The 13158-nt window shown below is 42.3% G+C and overlaps 1 protein-coding gene across 2 annotated transcripts; it reads left to right on the top strand.

Moving 5' to 3' along the window:
• Nucleotides 1-929: 929 nt before the first annotated feature.
• On the top strand, nt 930-7316 carry LOC106300148 (protein transport protein SEC31 homolog B-like). 2 transcript variants are annotated; one of them, XM_013736233.1, is made up of 22 exons: nt 930-1385; nt 1545-1599; nt 1683-1805; nt 1878-1974; nt 2062-2098; nt 2189-2294; nt 2377-2434; nt 2576-2673; nt 2775-2894; nt 3185-3227; nt 3346-3467; nt 3545-3672; nt 3768-4329; nt 4431-4523; nt 4704-4889; nt 4964-5177; nt 5265-5323; nt 5436-5597; nt 6061-6192; nt 6283-6559; nt 6638-6876; nt 6972-7316. In XM_013736233.1, the coding sequence occupies exons 1-22, from the start codon at nt 1069-1071 to the stop codon at nt 7059-7061; spliced, it is 3318 nt and encodes a 1105-aa protein (XP_013591687.1). In that variant the 5' UTR covers nt 930-1068; the 3' UTR covers nt 7062-7316. The 2 variants fall into 2 exon arrangements, with proteins under 2 accessions (XP_013591687.1, XP_013591688.1); XM_013736234.1 differs by having other exon boundaries at nt 1069-1385; nt 3185-3221.
• The last annotated feature ends 5842 nt before the right edge of the window (nt 7317-13158 follow it).

Below are 13158 nucleotides of genomic sequence, written 5' to 3'. Positions count from 1 at the left end.
GATCAAAGATTACACTACAAGAATGATTTCTAGTGTAAAGTGAATCAAAAAATGTATAATTTTTTTATAGGATGTGTTCTAGGTCTAAATGGAAAAGAGAAGATTATTTGCTAAAGAGATGTGTCTCAAGGAAAAGTATATGGTTTCCTAATAAAATGAGTTTAGTTCATTGTCCAATGGGCCTTGAAAGATGATGTAAATCTACGCCCAACAGTTAGATATGTGAAGTCTTGAACCTGTGAAACGAAAACGTCTATATTAGTGAAAGACGATTAGGGTTAAGAGTCATCTTCTGTCGAAGTCATTGTTTTGTTGCCGCGGGGCACCTCCAGTGTGTGGTATATCATCGATGGTAAAGGATAAGCTTGGGATTGGACACTCTGAGCTAGTGAAATCCCGGAGATATGATGACCACTGCGTCCAACCGGAGTAGGAAGCTTCGGTTTCCTTTATGCTTTCTTTCCCATGACTTGTATTTGTCGGTATTTGATATATGTTGATGTTTTTCATTTTTTCACCTGTAAACTAGGTTTTACCGTTTTCCGGTACACCAAAATTGTAACTTTGTCCATGTCTGTTTTGAATTAATATACAATATTAAACAAAAGAAAAAAAGAGTATTATGTAAAATTTTAAAATATAAAGGAAATAATAAAATTTTAAAATATTAAAGCAGCGAGCGACTGTCATTGTATCTGCACCGATAATCATAGAAATAAATTTGGGCAAATTTAACACATGACAGCCCATTGGGGATGATAAATCTATAGGCCTAACCACCTAACTGAGATGGGTCTTAGGCCTAAAAAGAGTAGGCGACGTGTCATGCTTGCAATGGCTCGGAGAACCTTAGAGGAAGTTCCCAAACTGCCCTGACTCACGCGAGAAGACAGTTTCACCCCTCGAGAAGCTCAGATAGATTATCTTTTTTTTTGTTCTTTTCATTCTAAATGGTAACTCCTTTTTCTTGAGATCCCAATTTACATAACAAGTTCACACCCTAATCCACATACACATTCTACCTCCCCGATCACCGATCCCATTTGATTTTCCCTTTCTCCTTCGATTATGGCTTGCATCAAGGGGGTGGACAGATCCGCCTCCGTCGCGCTTGCTCCCGACGCTCCTTACATTGCCGCCGGAACCATGGCGGGAGCCGTGGATCTGTCGTTTAGCTCTTCCGCCAGTCTGGAGATCTTCAAGCTCGATTTTCAGTCAGACGATCGCGATTTGCCGCTGGTTGGGGAGATCCCCTGCTCGGAGCGATTCCATAGACTCGCGTGGGGGAGAAACGGATCTGGATCCGATGAGTTCTCCCTCGGTCTCATTGCCGGCGGCCTTGGCGATGGGAATATAGATCTGTGGAATCCGCTTTCTTTAACCAGGTGCTTCTCGTTTCAAATTGATATTCATCGACATTTGGATTTATTTGTTTATCCCATAAACACGGATCGTAATTGAAAATTGAAGGCACCTTATCGCAGCGTAGACGAATCATTATCTAGTTTTCTTTTTGGTATTGAGTTTACTGTCTCATTTTTCAGTTCCCAGTCCGGCGTAAATGCACTCGTTGGACATCTTTCAGTTCACAAAGGCCCCGTGAGTTTTCTCTTGCTAGACGCTTGTGTTTGTTTTTGTTTTAACTCTGCTCATGCGTGCTACTTTTCCTTGGGCCTTATTAGGTTCGTGGTCTTGAGTTTAATGCTATCACCCCAAATCTACTTGCCTCTGGGGCTGATGATGGGGAAATTTGCATTTGGGATCTAACTAAGCCTTCTGAGCCTTCTCATTTTCCCCTTCTCAAGGTTAACCATCACTTACTTGTACATGCATCAGTTAGTTGAATCCTGGAGTCTTAAAACGAGTGTCGTATGCAGGGCAGTGGTTCTTCCACGCAAGGTGAAATCTCCTTTATATCGTGGAATAGAAAAGTTCAACAGATATTGGCATCTACCTCATACAATGGGACTACTGGTGAGATTTTACTACCCCCTTTTTCTATCTGTAGTTCTTTTCTGTCAACTCTAATTCTGCTTCTGCTCATCTGTGTTTTTTCCCCAGTAATATGGGACTTGAGGAAGCAGAAGCCTTTGATTAAGTAAGTATACACTTCTTTATGTGATAAGATATTAATGAGGCGCTCTATTCTTGCTATAGAAACCTTGATCTGGCTATTATCTATTAACAGCTTTGCAGATTCAGTTCGACGCCGGTGCTCTGTTTTACAATGGAACCCTGACATTGCTACTCAGATCATGGTTGCATCCGATGACGACAGTTCACCTACTCTGAAGGTAAAGGAATCATTTAATGTCTTGCCTCATTTTTTTTCAAATTTGGTTCGTTTAGTTAGTAACCTAAGGTCTCCACAATCAGCTCTGGGATATGAGGAATACAATGTCACCTGTGCGCGAGTTTACTGGACACCAAAAAGGTATTTTCAAATCATTTCTATAAAATGCTTTTTCCATTTGTAGATCAGCCATCTTAGGGTCACTCATACTCCTGTTGTCTTCGTTTCTTCTAGTATGTACCATTTTGGTGAATTGTAGTGGTCTGTTTTCTTATCTTGCAGGTGTGATTGCAATGGAGTGGTGTCCAAATGATAGCTCATATCTTCTTACCTGTGCTAAGGACAACCGAACTATTTGCTGGGACACTAATACAGGAGAGGTAGGGCGATGGAATTGATGAAATATACATATTTGCTAGCTTTCATCCGCTAATTAGTTAGCGAATCTTCATTTAGACTGAACTTTATCCAACTGTATCAGATTGTGGCTGAGTTACCTGCTGGCAACAATTGGAATTTTGATGTTCATTGGTACCCAAAGATACCTGGAGTTATATCAGCATCGTCATTTGATGGGAAAATTGGCATCTACAACATCGAGGTATCTTGGTAGTTTAATGTATTTGAAATTGTTCGGTTCTAGGTGAAAATTAATGTATGAGACCATAATATAATACGAACTGTGAATTCAGCCTTATTGACTGTTTTCGTACCCAATATTAATTTAGATTTCGGTTTCCAAATTTGTTGATTTACCGGTGATGAAATGTTTTGGTGGTTAAATCTTTGGCACCTACCGTTTGAGAATTACCTTACTAGCAAGACTTTTGGACTCTCCCAATTCCTCAATTAGAATAAATTACAAAATTATGAGTTCAACCTTTGGTGCAGGGTTGCAGCCGCTATGGTGCTGAAGACAATACTTTTGGTACTGGTAATGTCATTTACCCATTCTGTACAATTTTGTTTGCCATAATTACCTTTATCATTCCTTGTTGGAGGATTGAATAGCACTAGAACCAACGTCACTTCTTGTAATCCTCTTTGTACAGCTTATTTAAAAGCACCGAAATGGTATAAGCGCCCGGTTGGTGCATCTTTTGGATTTGGGGGAAAGCTAGTATCGTTTCAGTCAAAGGCCCCTCCGAAGGGTGCCTCATGCATTACGTCTGAGGTTAGCTTATAGGAATGATATTGTCTATTATACTCCTTTTGTTCATCAATTCTGACTTGGCTAGATTTCATGTTCAGGTTTTCTTGCACAGCCTGGTAACAGAACAGAGTTTAGTGAGTCGTACTTCTGAATTTGAAGCCGCCATAGAAAACGGAGATAAGACTTCTCTAAGGGGTTTGTGTGAGAAGAAATCTGAAGAGACTGAGTATTCCATCTTTGTGATTAAATTGTTCATATTCTTCTTTGACAAACTCATCCGACAACTGAACTCTGCTCTGTTTCAATTCACTGATTTGGCAGATCCGAAGAAGAGAAAGAGACATGGGGCTTGCTGAAAATGATGTTTGATGAGGAAGGAACTACAAGGACAAAGTTGATCAGCCACCTCGGCTTTAGTTTACCTTCTGTAGAACAGGATCAGGCTGTAAATGGGCTCTCTTCAGATCTGAATGGCGTCGAATTAGAGGATACTGCAGTGCATGCACGGGAGCCTGAGGAAAGTAACGAGGCAGCTGCATTTGCTATGGACAATGGAGAAGACTTCTTCAACAACTTTCCTGCTAAACCGGATACTCCCGTATCTACCTCTGCCACAGATTTTATGCCCCCTGACACAGATTTTACTGCCAAAGAAGAAGAAACTGAAGAAATGCCAGAAGAAGAAGATGAAAGTTCTGACCGTGTATTTGATGATGCCATCCAGCGTGCTTTGGTTGTTGGAGATTACAAGGAAGCGGTGGATCAGTGTATATCTGCAAATAAGATGGCTGATGCTTTAGTTATTGCTCATGTTGGTGGTACAGCGTTGTGGGAGAGTACTCGTGAGAAATATTTGAAGATGAGCAGTGCACCTTTCATGAAGGTATGTATATGCGTTCTAACTTTATATGTAGGTAAGTGCCATCTACATCCCTGTTTATGGTCGATAAGCCTCTAAACTACTGTATGCTAATCTGCTTTCAGGTTGTTTCTGCAATGGTGAACAACGATCTCACCGGCCTTGTCCATACAAGGTCACACAAGTACTGGAAAGAAACTCTTGCTCTCCTATGCACTGTAAGTTTCTGAAACTCTTGCTTTTCATGTTTTACTTGATCAAAATATAATCTCCTATCACTCTAGCTCTTCAAACAATGAACAACTCGTCAGTGCGCATATGCATGCAACTGCGACGTTGTTCAGGTCACGATAAAATGCTTTGTATTTAATCCTGTTCCTATATACATTCGCAAATAGTTTGCACAAGGAGAACAATGGAGCAGCCTGTGCGATGTCCTTGCCTCAAAGTTGATGGCTGCTGGTAACACTTTGGCTGCAGTTCTGTGTTACATTTGCGCAGGCAATGTTGACAGAACAGTAGAAATTTGGTCGAGGAGCCTTTCAAACGAGCGTGATGGAAGATCTTATGCCGAGCTTCTTCAAGTGTGTATCACTTTCCATGTTTTGCATAAATTAAGTTACCTTGTTCATATTCTTTTGCTCTTTTCGTCTAATAGGATCTTATGGAGAAGACTCTTGTCCTTGCTTTGGCAACTGGCAACAAAAAGTTCAGCGCATCCCTGTGTAAACTCTTTGAGAGTTATGCGGAGATATTGGCCAGCCAAGGGCTTCTTTCAACGGCAATGAAGTACTTAAAAGTTCTGGATTCTGGTGGCTTGTCACCTGAACTTTCTATATTACGTGATCGCATTTCTCTTTCTGCAGAACCTGGTACGTATGCAGTAGTGTTTCGGTTATTTCTTTAGAGGATTGAATTGTGATGATAACTTAGCGTATCATTTCAAATTGCATCTGCAGAGACAAGCACTGTAGCTTCAGGCAACACTCAGCTTCCAAGCACCATACCATATAACCAGGTCTCTTTCATTTTTAGTCTGCAGCTATCTTTAGATTAGAGCTTGGATCTTTCTGGAATCCATTTAGCTTTTACGGACAACATACTTATCCTTTTATTCTTCTGTGTTTTAGGAGCCAACTCAGGCGCAACCAAACGTCCTTAGTAACCCATATGATAATCAGTATCAACAACCATACACTAATTCTTATGGCGGATATGGCCCCACAGCTGTAAATCCACCCATGCAGCAAGCAACCATGTTTATGCCTCACCAAGCTCAGCCAACTCCGCAGGTTTCTGAAGTTTTGGTTTGTTGCATTTTCTTTTGCTCATTTTTTTTACCACCATGCATTATCCATCCTCATCTGGGCGTTTTCAGATGTCTAGATTAGGAGATTTTCCGTTATGATCTTCAATAGGGCGTTGGTCAATTTTTAGGGCGTTGGTCAATTTTTTAAAAAATAGTACGACATCTGGATATGTGGTGTTCAAATGCCTGGTCTCTTCTTTTGTGTGGTTTGTCATAGTATTGGGATGGATTATAGGTATCTCGCTCTTTGACGAAAAAAATATACTCAAAGACGAACATTACTGCCTCTAATGTCATGTCGGAAAAATGAATATCTTTCCTTCAGCTCAGTTCTGTAGAATCTATATCCTAGAGCTCGTGAAAAATGAGTTTTTGGTGGGGAAATATCCTGTTTGTTATGTATAGGTTTCTTGGGTCAATTTGTTGACTATGCTGTGTATATGCAGCCATCTTATCCTCCGGCTCCTGCAAGCAATGCTCAGCAATCCATGAGATCTACTTTTGTGCCTTCAACTCCCGCTGCACTGAAGAATGCAAACCAATATCAGCAGCCAACCATTGCTTCCCATTCATTCACCGTATGTGAATTTTTTTTTGACTCATTGTGTTTGATGTTTCACGCACTTTTTAGTTTAACTAAGCTAACTGCTACATGTACGTCACATCAGGGACCATCTAACAATGCATACCCTGTTCCTCCTGGTCCTGGTTCATATGTACCTTCTGCCCCTTCGCAAGTTGGGCAATATTCTAACCCCATGATGTCCCAAGTCGCTGCTCCAGGAGCTGGACCCGTAGGATTTACGCCTATGTCAACTCCAGGAGTTGCTCCAAGATCTGTAATAGGTTCTGTGCAACCAGCAAGTCCTCCAGCACCGCAGGCAGCCCCTGCGCCTGCAGCTCCGCCACCAACTGTTCAGACTGCAGATACTTCCAACGTCCCAGGTACTGTGCAGCACCATTTGTCTGTTTTGTTTCTGAGTTTAAAAGTCAAATGGTCACCTGTTGTAAATTCTGATCCAGCCCACCAGAAACCTGTGGTAGCAACGTTGACAAGGCTTTTCAATGAGACATCGGAAGCACTGGGAGGCGCACGTGCAAATCCTCCTAAGAAGCGTGAGATAGAAGACAATTCAAAAAAATTAGGGGCTTTATTTGTGAAACTCAATAGCGGAGAGATGGCCAAGAGTGCCGCAGACAAACTCGGACAGCTCTGCCAAGCTCTGGACAACCATGACTTCAGTACCGCCCTTCAGATACAGGTAAGCTAGTGAATCTCTGGTTCCTTGCTATTTAGTGACAGAAGAAAGAAAGAAAGAAAGAAAGAATCATTGTTGGTGTTGATGACTCGGAACAGGTACTTCTGACGAACAGCGAATGGGATGAGTGCAACTTCTGGCTGTCGGCATTAAAGCGGATGATCAAGACCAGGCAAAATGTGCGGTGATTTGTAAACTTTCTGGGTTGAGCAAAGATTATAAATCCACAGGAGAGACTCCTTTTACTTTCTTTATCTACCTTCGCTTTTAAAACACTGTTGCTACTACAATCTTTTTTTTTGCATCAAATACCTCAATTTGCTTTAGATAAGATAGTAGAGATCTGATTGCTTGACATTCTCATGTTTTTGATGCGTACCTTACCGGACGAGTTTTTTTTGTCTCTCTTTTCTTTGGACGAATTTAATTTGTTTGTTCTGTCACCTCTGTCATATTGGAGACGTAAAAATTTGAAATGAGGTAAAAGATTACCCTGCATCTGTTGACGCACACGTTGTACTGAAAAGAGAGGAAGCGCCATGTGGTCGTGATATTGTAATACCCGTCTCATCGATACTCGAGACTGGCGTGCTACTAATCAACAACTTATATCTCAAATCCGTAAAAGGTCTGAATGTCGGACTTTCATATAAATAACAAAATAAATCTATAAATCTCATAGTCGAAATAACTGAAATAATCGTCGAAATAATAGATATAAGTCCGAGAAATAAAATAAAGGAAAACACCTAAAAGCACCAGCTGTCCGATTAATCTCCTACTCATCAGCCTCACCTGCAAGGGGGTAAATAAGGAGTGAGTAACGGGGATGTCACTCAATGAGGTATGAGATACTAAACCCGAAGGCCATGGACCCGGACATAATACTCCGAATAAATATAATTTAATCCTAACACATTGCAAACACAGTACCTAAAGTACCCAGAGATCAAACAATGGCCTTAGCGAGGTGTACACTCGCCGCCCACTAACAGGCCAAAACACCACCGAATATGTGCTCGGTAACACACGCCCGTAGACGATTTATCGACCTCCACGCCTTGGCACAACCGGTCGACTACGCTGTGCCGCAGCAAACACCACACCCAATGTACTGTCTCCAACCGATACACCCATGGTCGGCTTTCATCCAAATCACATCAATATACTATATATATATATATATTATCAATTATAAATGAACAAGTATTGTTGAACCATCTATAACCCTAGTTCCAGTTTAAGCAAAGAACCTACAAACTAAACAAGCAATGACAGACTCAATTTCACGCAGGCGGAAACACATTAGAAATAAATTATACTTATTCGTGGTACTAAGTCGTGTAAGAGAAGCTCGAGAAAAGACCCTCACCTAAGCAACGTGGAAAAGTAGTAGCTATGAACTCCAACTGCTCAAACAGACTGAAAATCTGAAATCAGGGCAAAAAATCGAGTCAGAACGCCATTCGAACGGTTAAAAACGGATAACCGGCGATCTGGTCAAAAGTCAGCCCGCTGGCCAAAGGTCAACCCGATCAACTCTGACCCAAGCCGGTCAACCCTTGACCAAATTGAAATCGAAATGAACCAATCGGTTTATCCAAACCAAAATCGATTTCAATTAGACCAAATCGGTTTTCCATAACCGAATTTAAATCAATTTTAACCGCTGGTTTAACTTAACCAATTCAATTAATTTAAACCAGAAATCTATTTATTAAATAACCGGTTAGCCTAAACCAAACCAAAAATCAATTAACCTAACCGGTTGACCGGATCCGTGTTGACTCGCCGAGTCGACTCGGCCGAGTTACCGAGTCACCGATTGAGTCAACGGCCGAGTCACCGGCGGTTGAAAAGGGACGGCGGCTTACCGGGATCAACGGCGGTGACGGAAAACCGCGGGTGGTGGTGGCGCGTGAGCTACACACGCGGAACATCGCGGGACAAAAGCGGCGCGTGACGGCGGGTTTGAGCGACTCTCCGGCTGATCTTCCTGGTCCTGACTCGTCTCGACGACACAGTCACGATGGTGGTCTTAAAATTACAAAATTCCAAACGGTTAGTGAGTTATGATCGATTGAATGGACGACCGTTTTAAAAACAAATCGAAAAGGACGATTTCTGGTTACCTTCGGCTGTTAACGGCGACTGGTTGGCGGTTCCGATCTCGGTCGACGGTGACACTGACGGTATGGACTCGGATCTGCTTGACGGCTCTGATTCTGCAGGGTTTCGACGTAGTGAGACTTTATGAATAAAATAATAGGGAGGCTTTGTTTAAATAGTGGGGACTCACCTAGGTTTTCCTGCAAACCTACTGGGCTTTGCTGGGCCGAAATGACTGGACCGATAATCGGGTCGTTACAATTCTCTCCACCAATAAGGAATTCGACCCCGAATTTGGCTCCTGAACCGACTGTACAATACCATCCTCAAAAAGCCCTGGATAATCGATCCTCATCCGAGTTTCGGTCTCCGAGGTCTCCTCCTGAATCCCGTCTCTCTCCCAACGGACTCTGACCAGACTAGTCATCATCCCCTGAACCGATTTCATTTGCCGATCCAAAATCTGCACTGGCTGACAAAGTGCAGACAAATTTTTACCAATGTCACTTGGTGGCTGCTGTAGAATGAGCTCTGGCTCTCTCACAACTTTCTTCAAAACGGATACATGGAACACATCATGAAAGTCTGACAACTCTGCTGATAACCCCAATCTGTAAGCAACTGCTCATATCCGCTCCAAGATAGGGTACGGGCCCATAAATCTCGGTTTAAGCTTCTTTAGCTTTCGAGTCTTAGATCCTCCTTGAAATGTCTTCATTTTTAGATATACCAGGTCACCCACCTGAAATTCTAAATCCTTACGGCGCTTATCTGCATAACTCTTCTGTCGGTCATGAGCTTCTTTAAGCCGAGACTTGAGCATCTCCACTTGCTCTATTGTCTCCTGAACCATTGCAGGTTCTAAGTCTCGTCGCTCCCCCACTTCTGTCCAGCAAAGTGGTGTACGACAAGGCCTACCATAAAGTGCCTCATATGGTGTCATTTCAATACTCGAATGATAGTTGTTGTTGTATGCAAACTCCACTAGAGGTAGATATTTTCCCCAGTTTCCTTCCCAATCCAAAACACAAGCCCTGAGCATATCTTCCAAAGTCTGAATAGTCCTCTCTGATTGTCCATCTGTCTACGGGTGATAAGCTGTACTCATATGGACTTTTGTCCCAAGCGCCTTCTGAAAGGCCCTCCAAAAAGCAGACGTAAAATTTGTATCTCGGTCCGAAACAATGCTGACAGGAACTCCATGCAACTTCACAATCTCTCTAAGGTAAATCTGTGCCAACTGATCAGCTCCATCTGTTTTCTTAATTGCTATGAAATGTGCAGACTTGGTGAGTCTATCTACAATCACCCAAATAGCATTCTTCCCACCAAAGGTTGTCGGGAGTCCACTCACAAAATCCATAGTCACCATGTCCCATTTCCACTCTGGCAATGGTAGGTTCTGCAATAATCCGCTAGGCACTTGATGTTCAGCCTTAACCATCTGACATGTCTGGCACTGCTATACAAATTTAGTAACATCTTTCTTCATACCAGTCCAATGGTAATAACGCTTCAAATCTCTGTACATCTTGGTATTCCCTGGGCGGATAGAAAAACGTGAGTTGTGTGCTTGCTGTAAAATTTCCTTCCGTAACAGTTTATCATCTGGCACACAAACTCGGTTCCGGTACATGTACATCCCATTCGAAGCTGTATGATATCCAATACTCTTGATCTCAATCTGCTTAACCAAAGCCTCATCATCATCCTGAACTTTGTGTATCCTCCATAGTAAAGTCTGCTTGTTCCAAAGCATCAAGACCAGTTGCCTCCCCACCTGAAGTGATTGCACACAATCTGAGACTAGCAATTGTTCCAATCAGCTCATGAACCTCCTTGGTTTCTGAAATATCACTCCTGCATCTACTCAAGGCGTCTGCCACATGGTTGGCCTTACCTGGATGATAGGTAATATCCAAGTTGTAATGTGCTAACAATTCCATCCATCTACGCTGTCTCAAATTCAGGTCCGCTTGAGTAAAAATATACTTAAGACTCTGGTGATCTGTGAGGATCTGAACTTTCTCTCCATATAGATATTACCTCCATATTTTTAGCGCAAAAACAACTGTTGCTAACTCCAAATCATGGGCGGGGTAGTTGACCTCATGAGGCCTCAACTGACGTGATGCATAAGCAATAACATGACCATCCTGCATCAATACACAACCCAAACCAGTACCTGACTCATATGTGTAAACCTCATATGGTATCCCTGGCCTCGGTGGTACCAAAACTGGCGTGTCCGTGAGTTGTCGCTTCAATTCTGTGAGACTCTTCGAGCACTCATCTGTCCACACAAACTTAACATCTTTGCCTGTCAACTGAGTCATCGGTTTGGCGATACTGGCAAATCCTTTGACAAATTTCCTGTAATAACCTGTTAAACCCAGAAAACTGCGGATCTCTGTAGCATTCTTAGGTGTCAGCCAATCTGTAATTGCGATAATCTTCTCTGGATCTACAGCAACTCCTGCCTCAGAAACCACATGGCCCAAAAATCCAATCTTTCTCTGCCAGAAGCTACACTTACTCAGCTTGGCAAACAACTGATGCTCTCTGAGCTTCTCCAACACAATCCGTAAATGTTCAGCATGCTCTTCCCTACTCCGAGAATAAATCAGAATATCGTCAATGAAGACGATCACGCACTTATCTAAGTACTCGTGAAAACTATCATTCTTAAGTTTCATGAACGTTGCAGGTGCATTCGTCAACCCAAATGGCATCACCACAAACTCGTAATGTCCATAGTGTGTACGGAAAGCCGTCTTCCGTATATCCTCCCCAGCTATCGCAATCTGGTGATAACCTGATGCCAAGTCAATCTTAGAAAACCATGAAGCTCCTTGTAGCTGATCCAACAACTCATCAATACGCGGAAGTGGATACTTATTCTTGATGGTCACCTTGTTTAGACCTCTGTAATCAATGCAAAGCCTGAAACTCCCATCTTTCTTCTTCACAAACAGTACTGGTGCTCCCCACGGTGAAGTACTCGGTCTGATGAAACCCTTACCCAATAGCTCCTCCAATTGTTTTCTTAGTTCGGCCATCTCTGCTGGCCCTAGTCGGTACGGGGCCCGTGAAACCGGTGCTGTCCCTGGTTCCAACTCAATAGTGAGAGCATCTCCTCTTGCTGGTGGTGGCTCCTTTAAGGCCTCAAATATATCCTCGAACTCCTCAACCACCAGAATGTCCTGTAACTCGTGATGTCCATCGTTCTTAACCATCGAAATAGTCGCCAGAAACCCTTCTGCTCCTCTCTCCAATAAATCCTCGGCATGCGTCATGGAGACAATAGAAATTCCCCGGTGAGCTTGAACACACTGGAATGTGATCTTCCCCTCTTCTCTAGGGATATGAAACCTTGCCTTCGGGCAATCTAACACCACTCGGTGCCGTGACAGCCAATCCATCCCAAGTATAACATCATAGTAATCCAACTCCATCTCTGCTAGATCTCCGGTAAAAACGAACCCTCCAAGTAAGACAGGTACATCTCGATGCACGCCTAGGCCTGGGCATTTCGGGTATCGGTTCGAGCATTTTGGGTTTCGGGTAGTTCGGATAGGGGCTAGAGGATCCATTTAGTACTTGACATATTTTCGGTTCGGTTCGGTTCGGTTCGGATAGTTTCGGGTTCGGTTCGGTTTGAATAGTAAATGTAGGAACCGGAAAATATCCGGAAAAAGTTCGGTTCTCATTTGGATCCGGTTCGGGTTCGGATAGTTTGGGTAGTTCGGATAATTTGGATAAAATATTGGTTACTTAAGGTAAAATATCAAATAATTAGGATGATTTAGATAAAAATTTTGGATATTTCGGATTACTTTGGATATTCAGATAAAACTATCCGGATAGTTTCAGATACTTTCGGGTTGTTTGGATACTTTATAATAATTTAGTTATCCACAACTATTTTCAAATACTTTTAATAGAATTTTAAATTATAGATATATATTTAGTGATGTTATATGTATATATAATTAATATTTTTATATATTCGGGTACCCGTTCGGTTTTCAGTTTGGTTCCGGTTCGGTTTGGTTATTTTGGATATAAAAATATAGGAAACGTTCGGGTATTTGAAGGTATTGGTTCGGTTCTGGTTTCGGGTATTTCGGTTCGGTTCTGGTTCGGTTCTTCGGTTCCGGTTATTTTGCCCAGGCC

This window comes from Brassica oleracea, chromosome C6, assembly GCF_000695525.1.
Source record: "Brassica oleracea var. oleracea cultivar TO1000 chromosome C6, BOL, whole genome shotgun sequence".
Taxonomy (NCBI): domain Eukaryota; kingdom Viridiplantae; phylum Streptophyta; class Magnoliopsida; order Brassicales; family Brassicaceae; genus Brassica; species Brassica oleracea.
This window is presented reverse-complemented; position numbering and strand designations above follow the sequence as displayed.

Coding starts and splice junctions, on each gene's coding strand:
- LOC106300148 (XM_013736233.1), top strand. CDS start 1,069: ATGGCTTGCATCAAGGGGGTGGACAGATCCGCCTCCGTCGCGCTTGCT. Junction 2,674..2,774: donor GGGACACTAATACAGGAGAG/GTAGGGCGATGG, acceptor CAACTGTATCAG/ATTGTGGCTGAGTTACCTGC. Junction 4,330..4,430: donor GCAGTGCACCTTTCATGAAG/GTATGTATATGC, acceptor ATCTGCTTTCAG/GTTGTTTCTGCAATGGTGAA.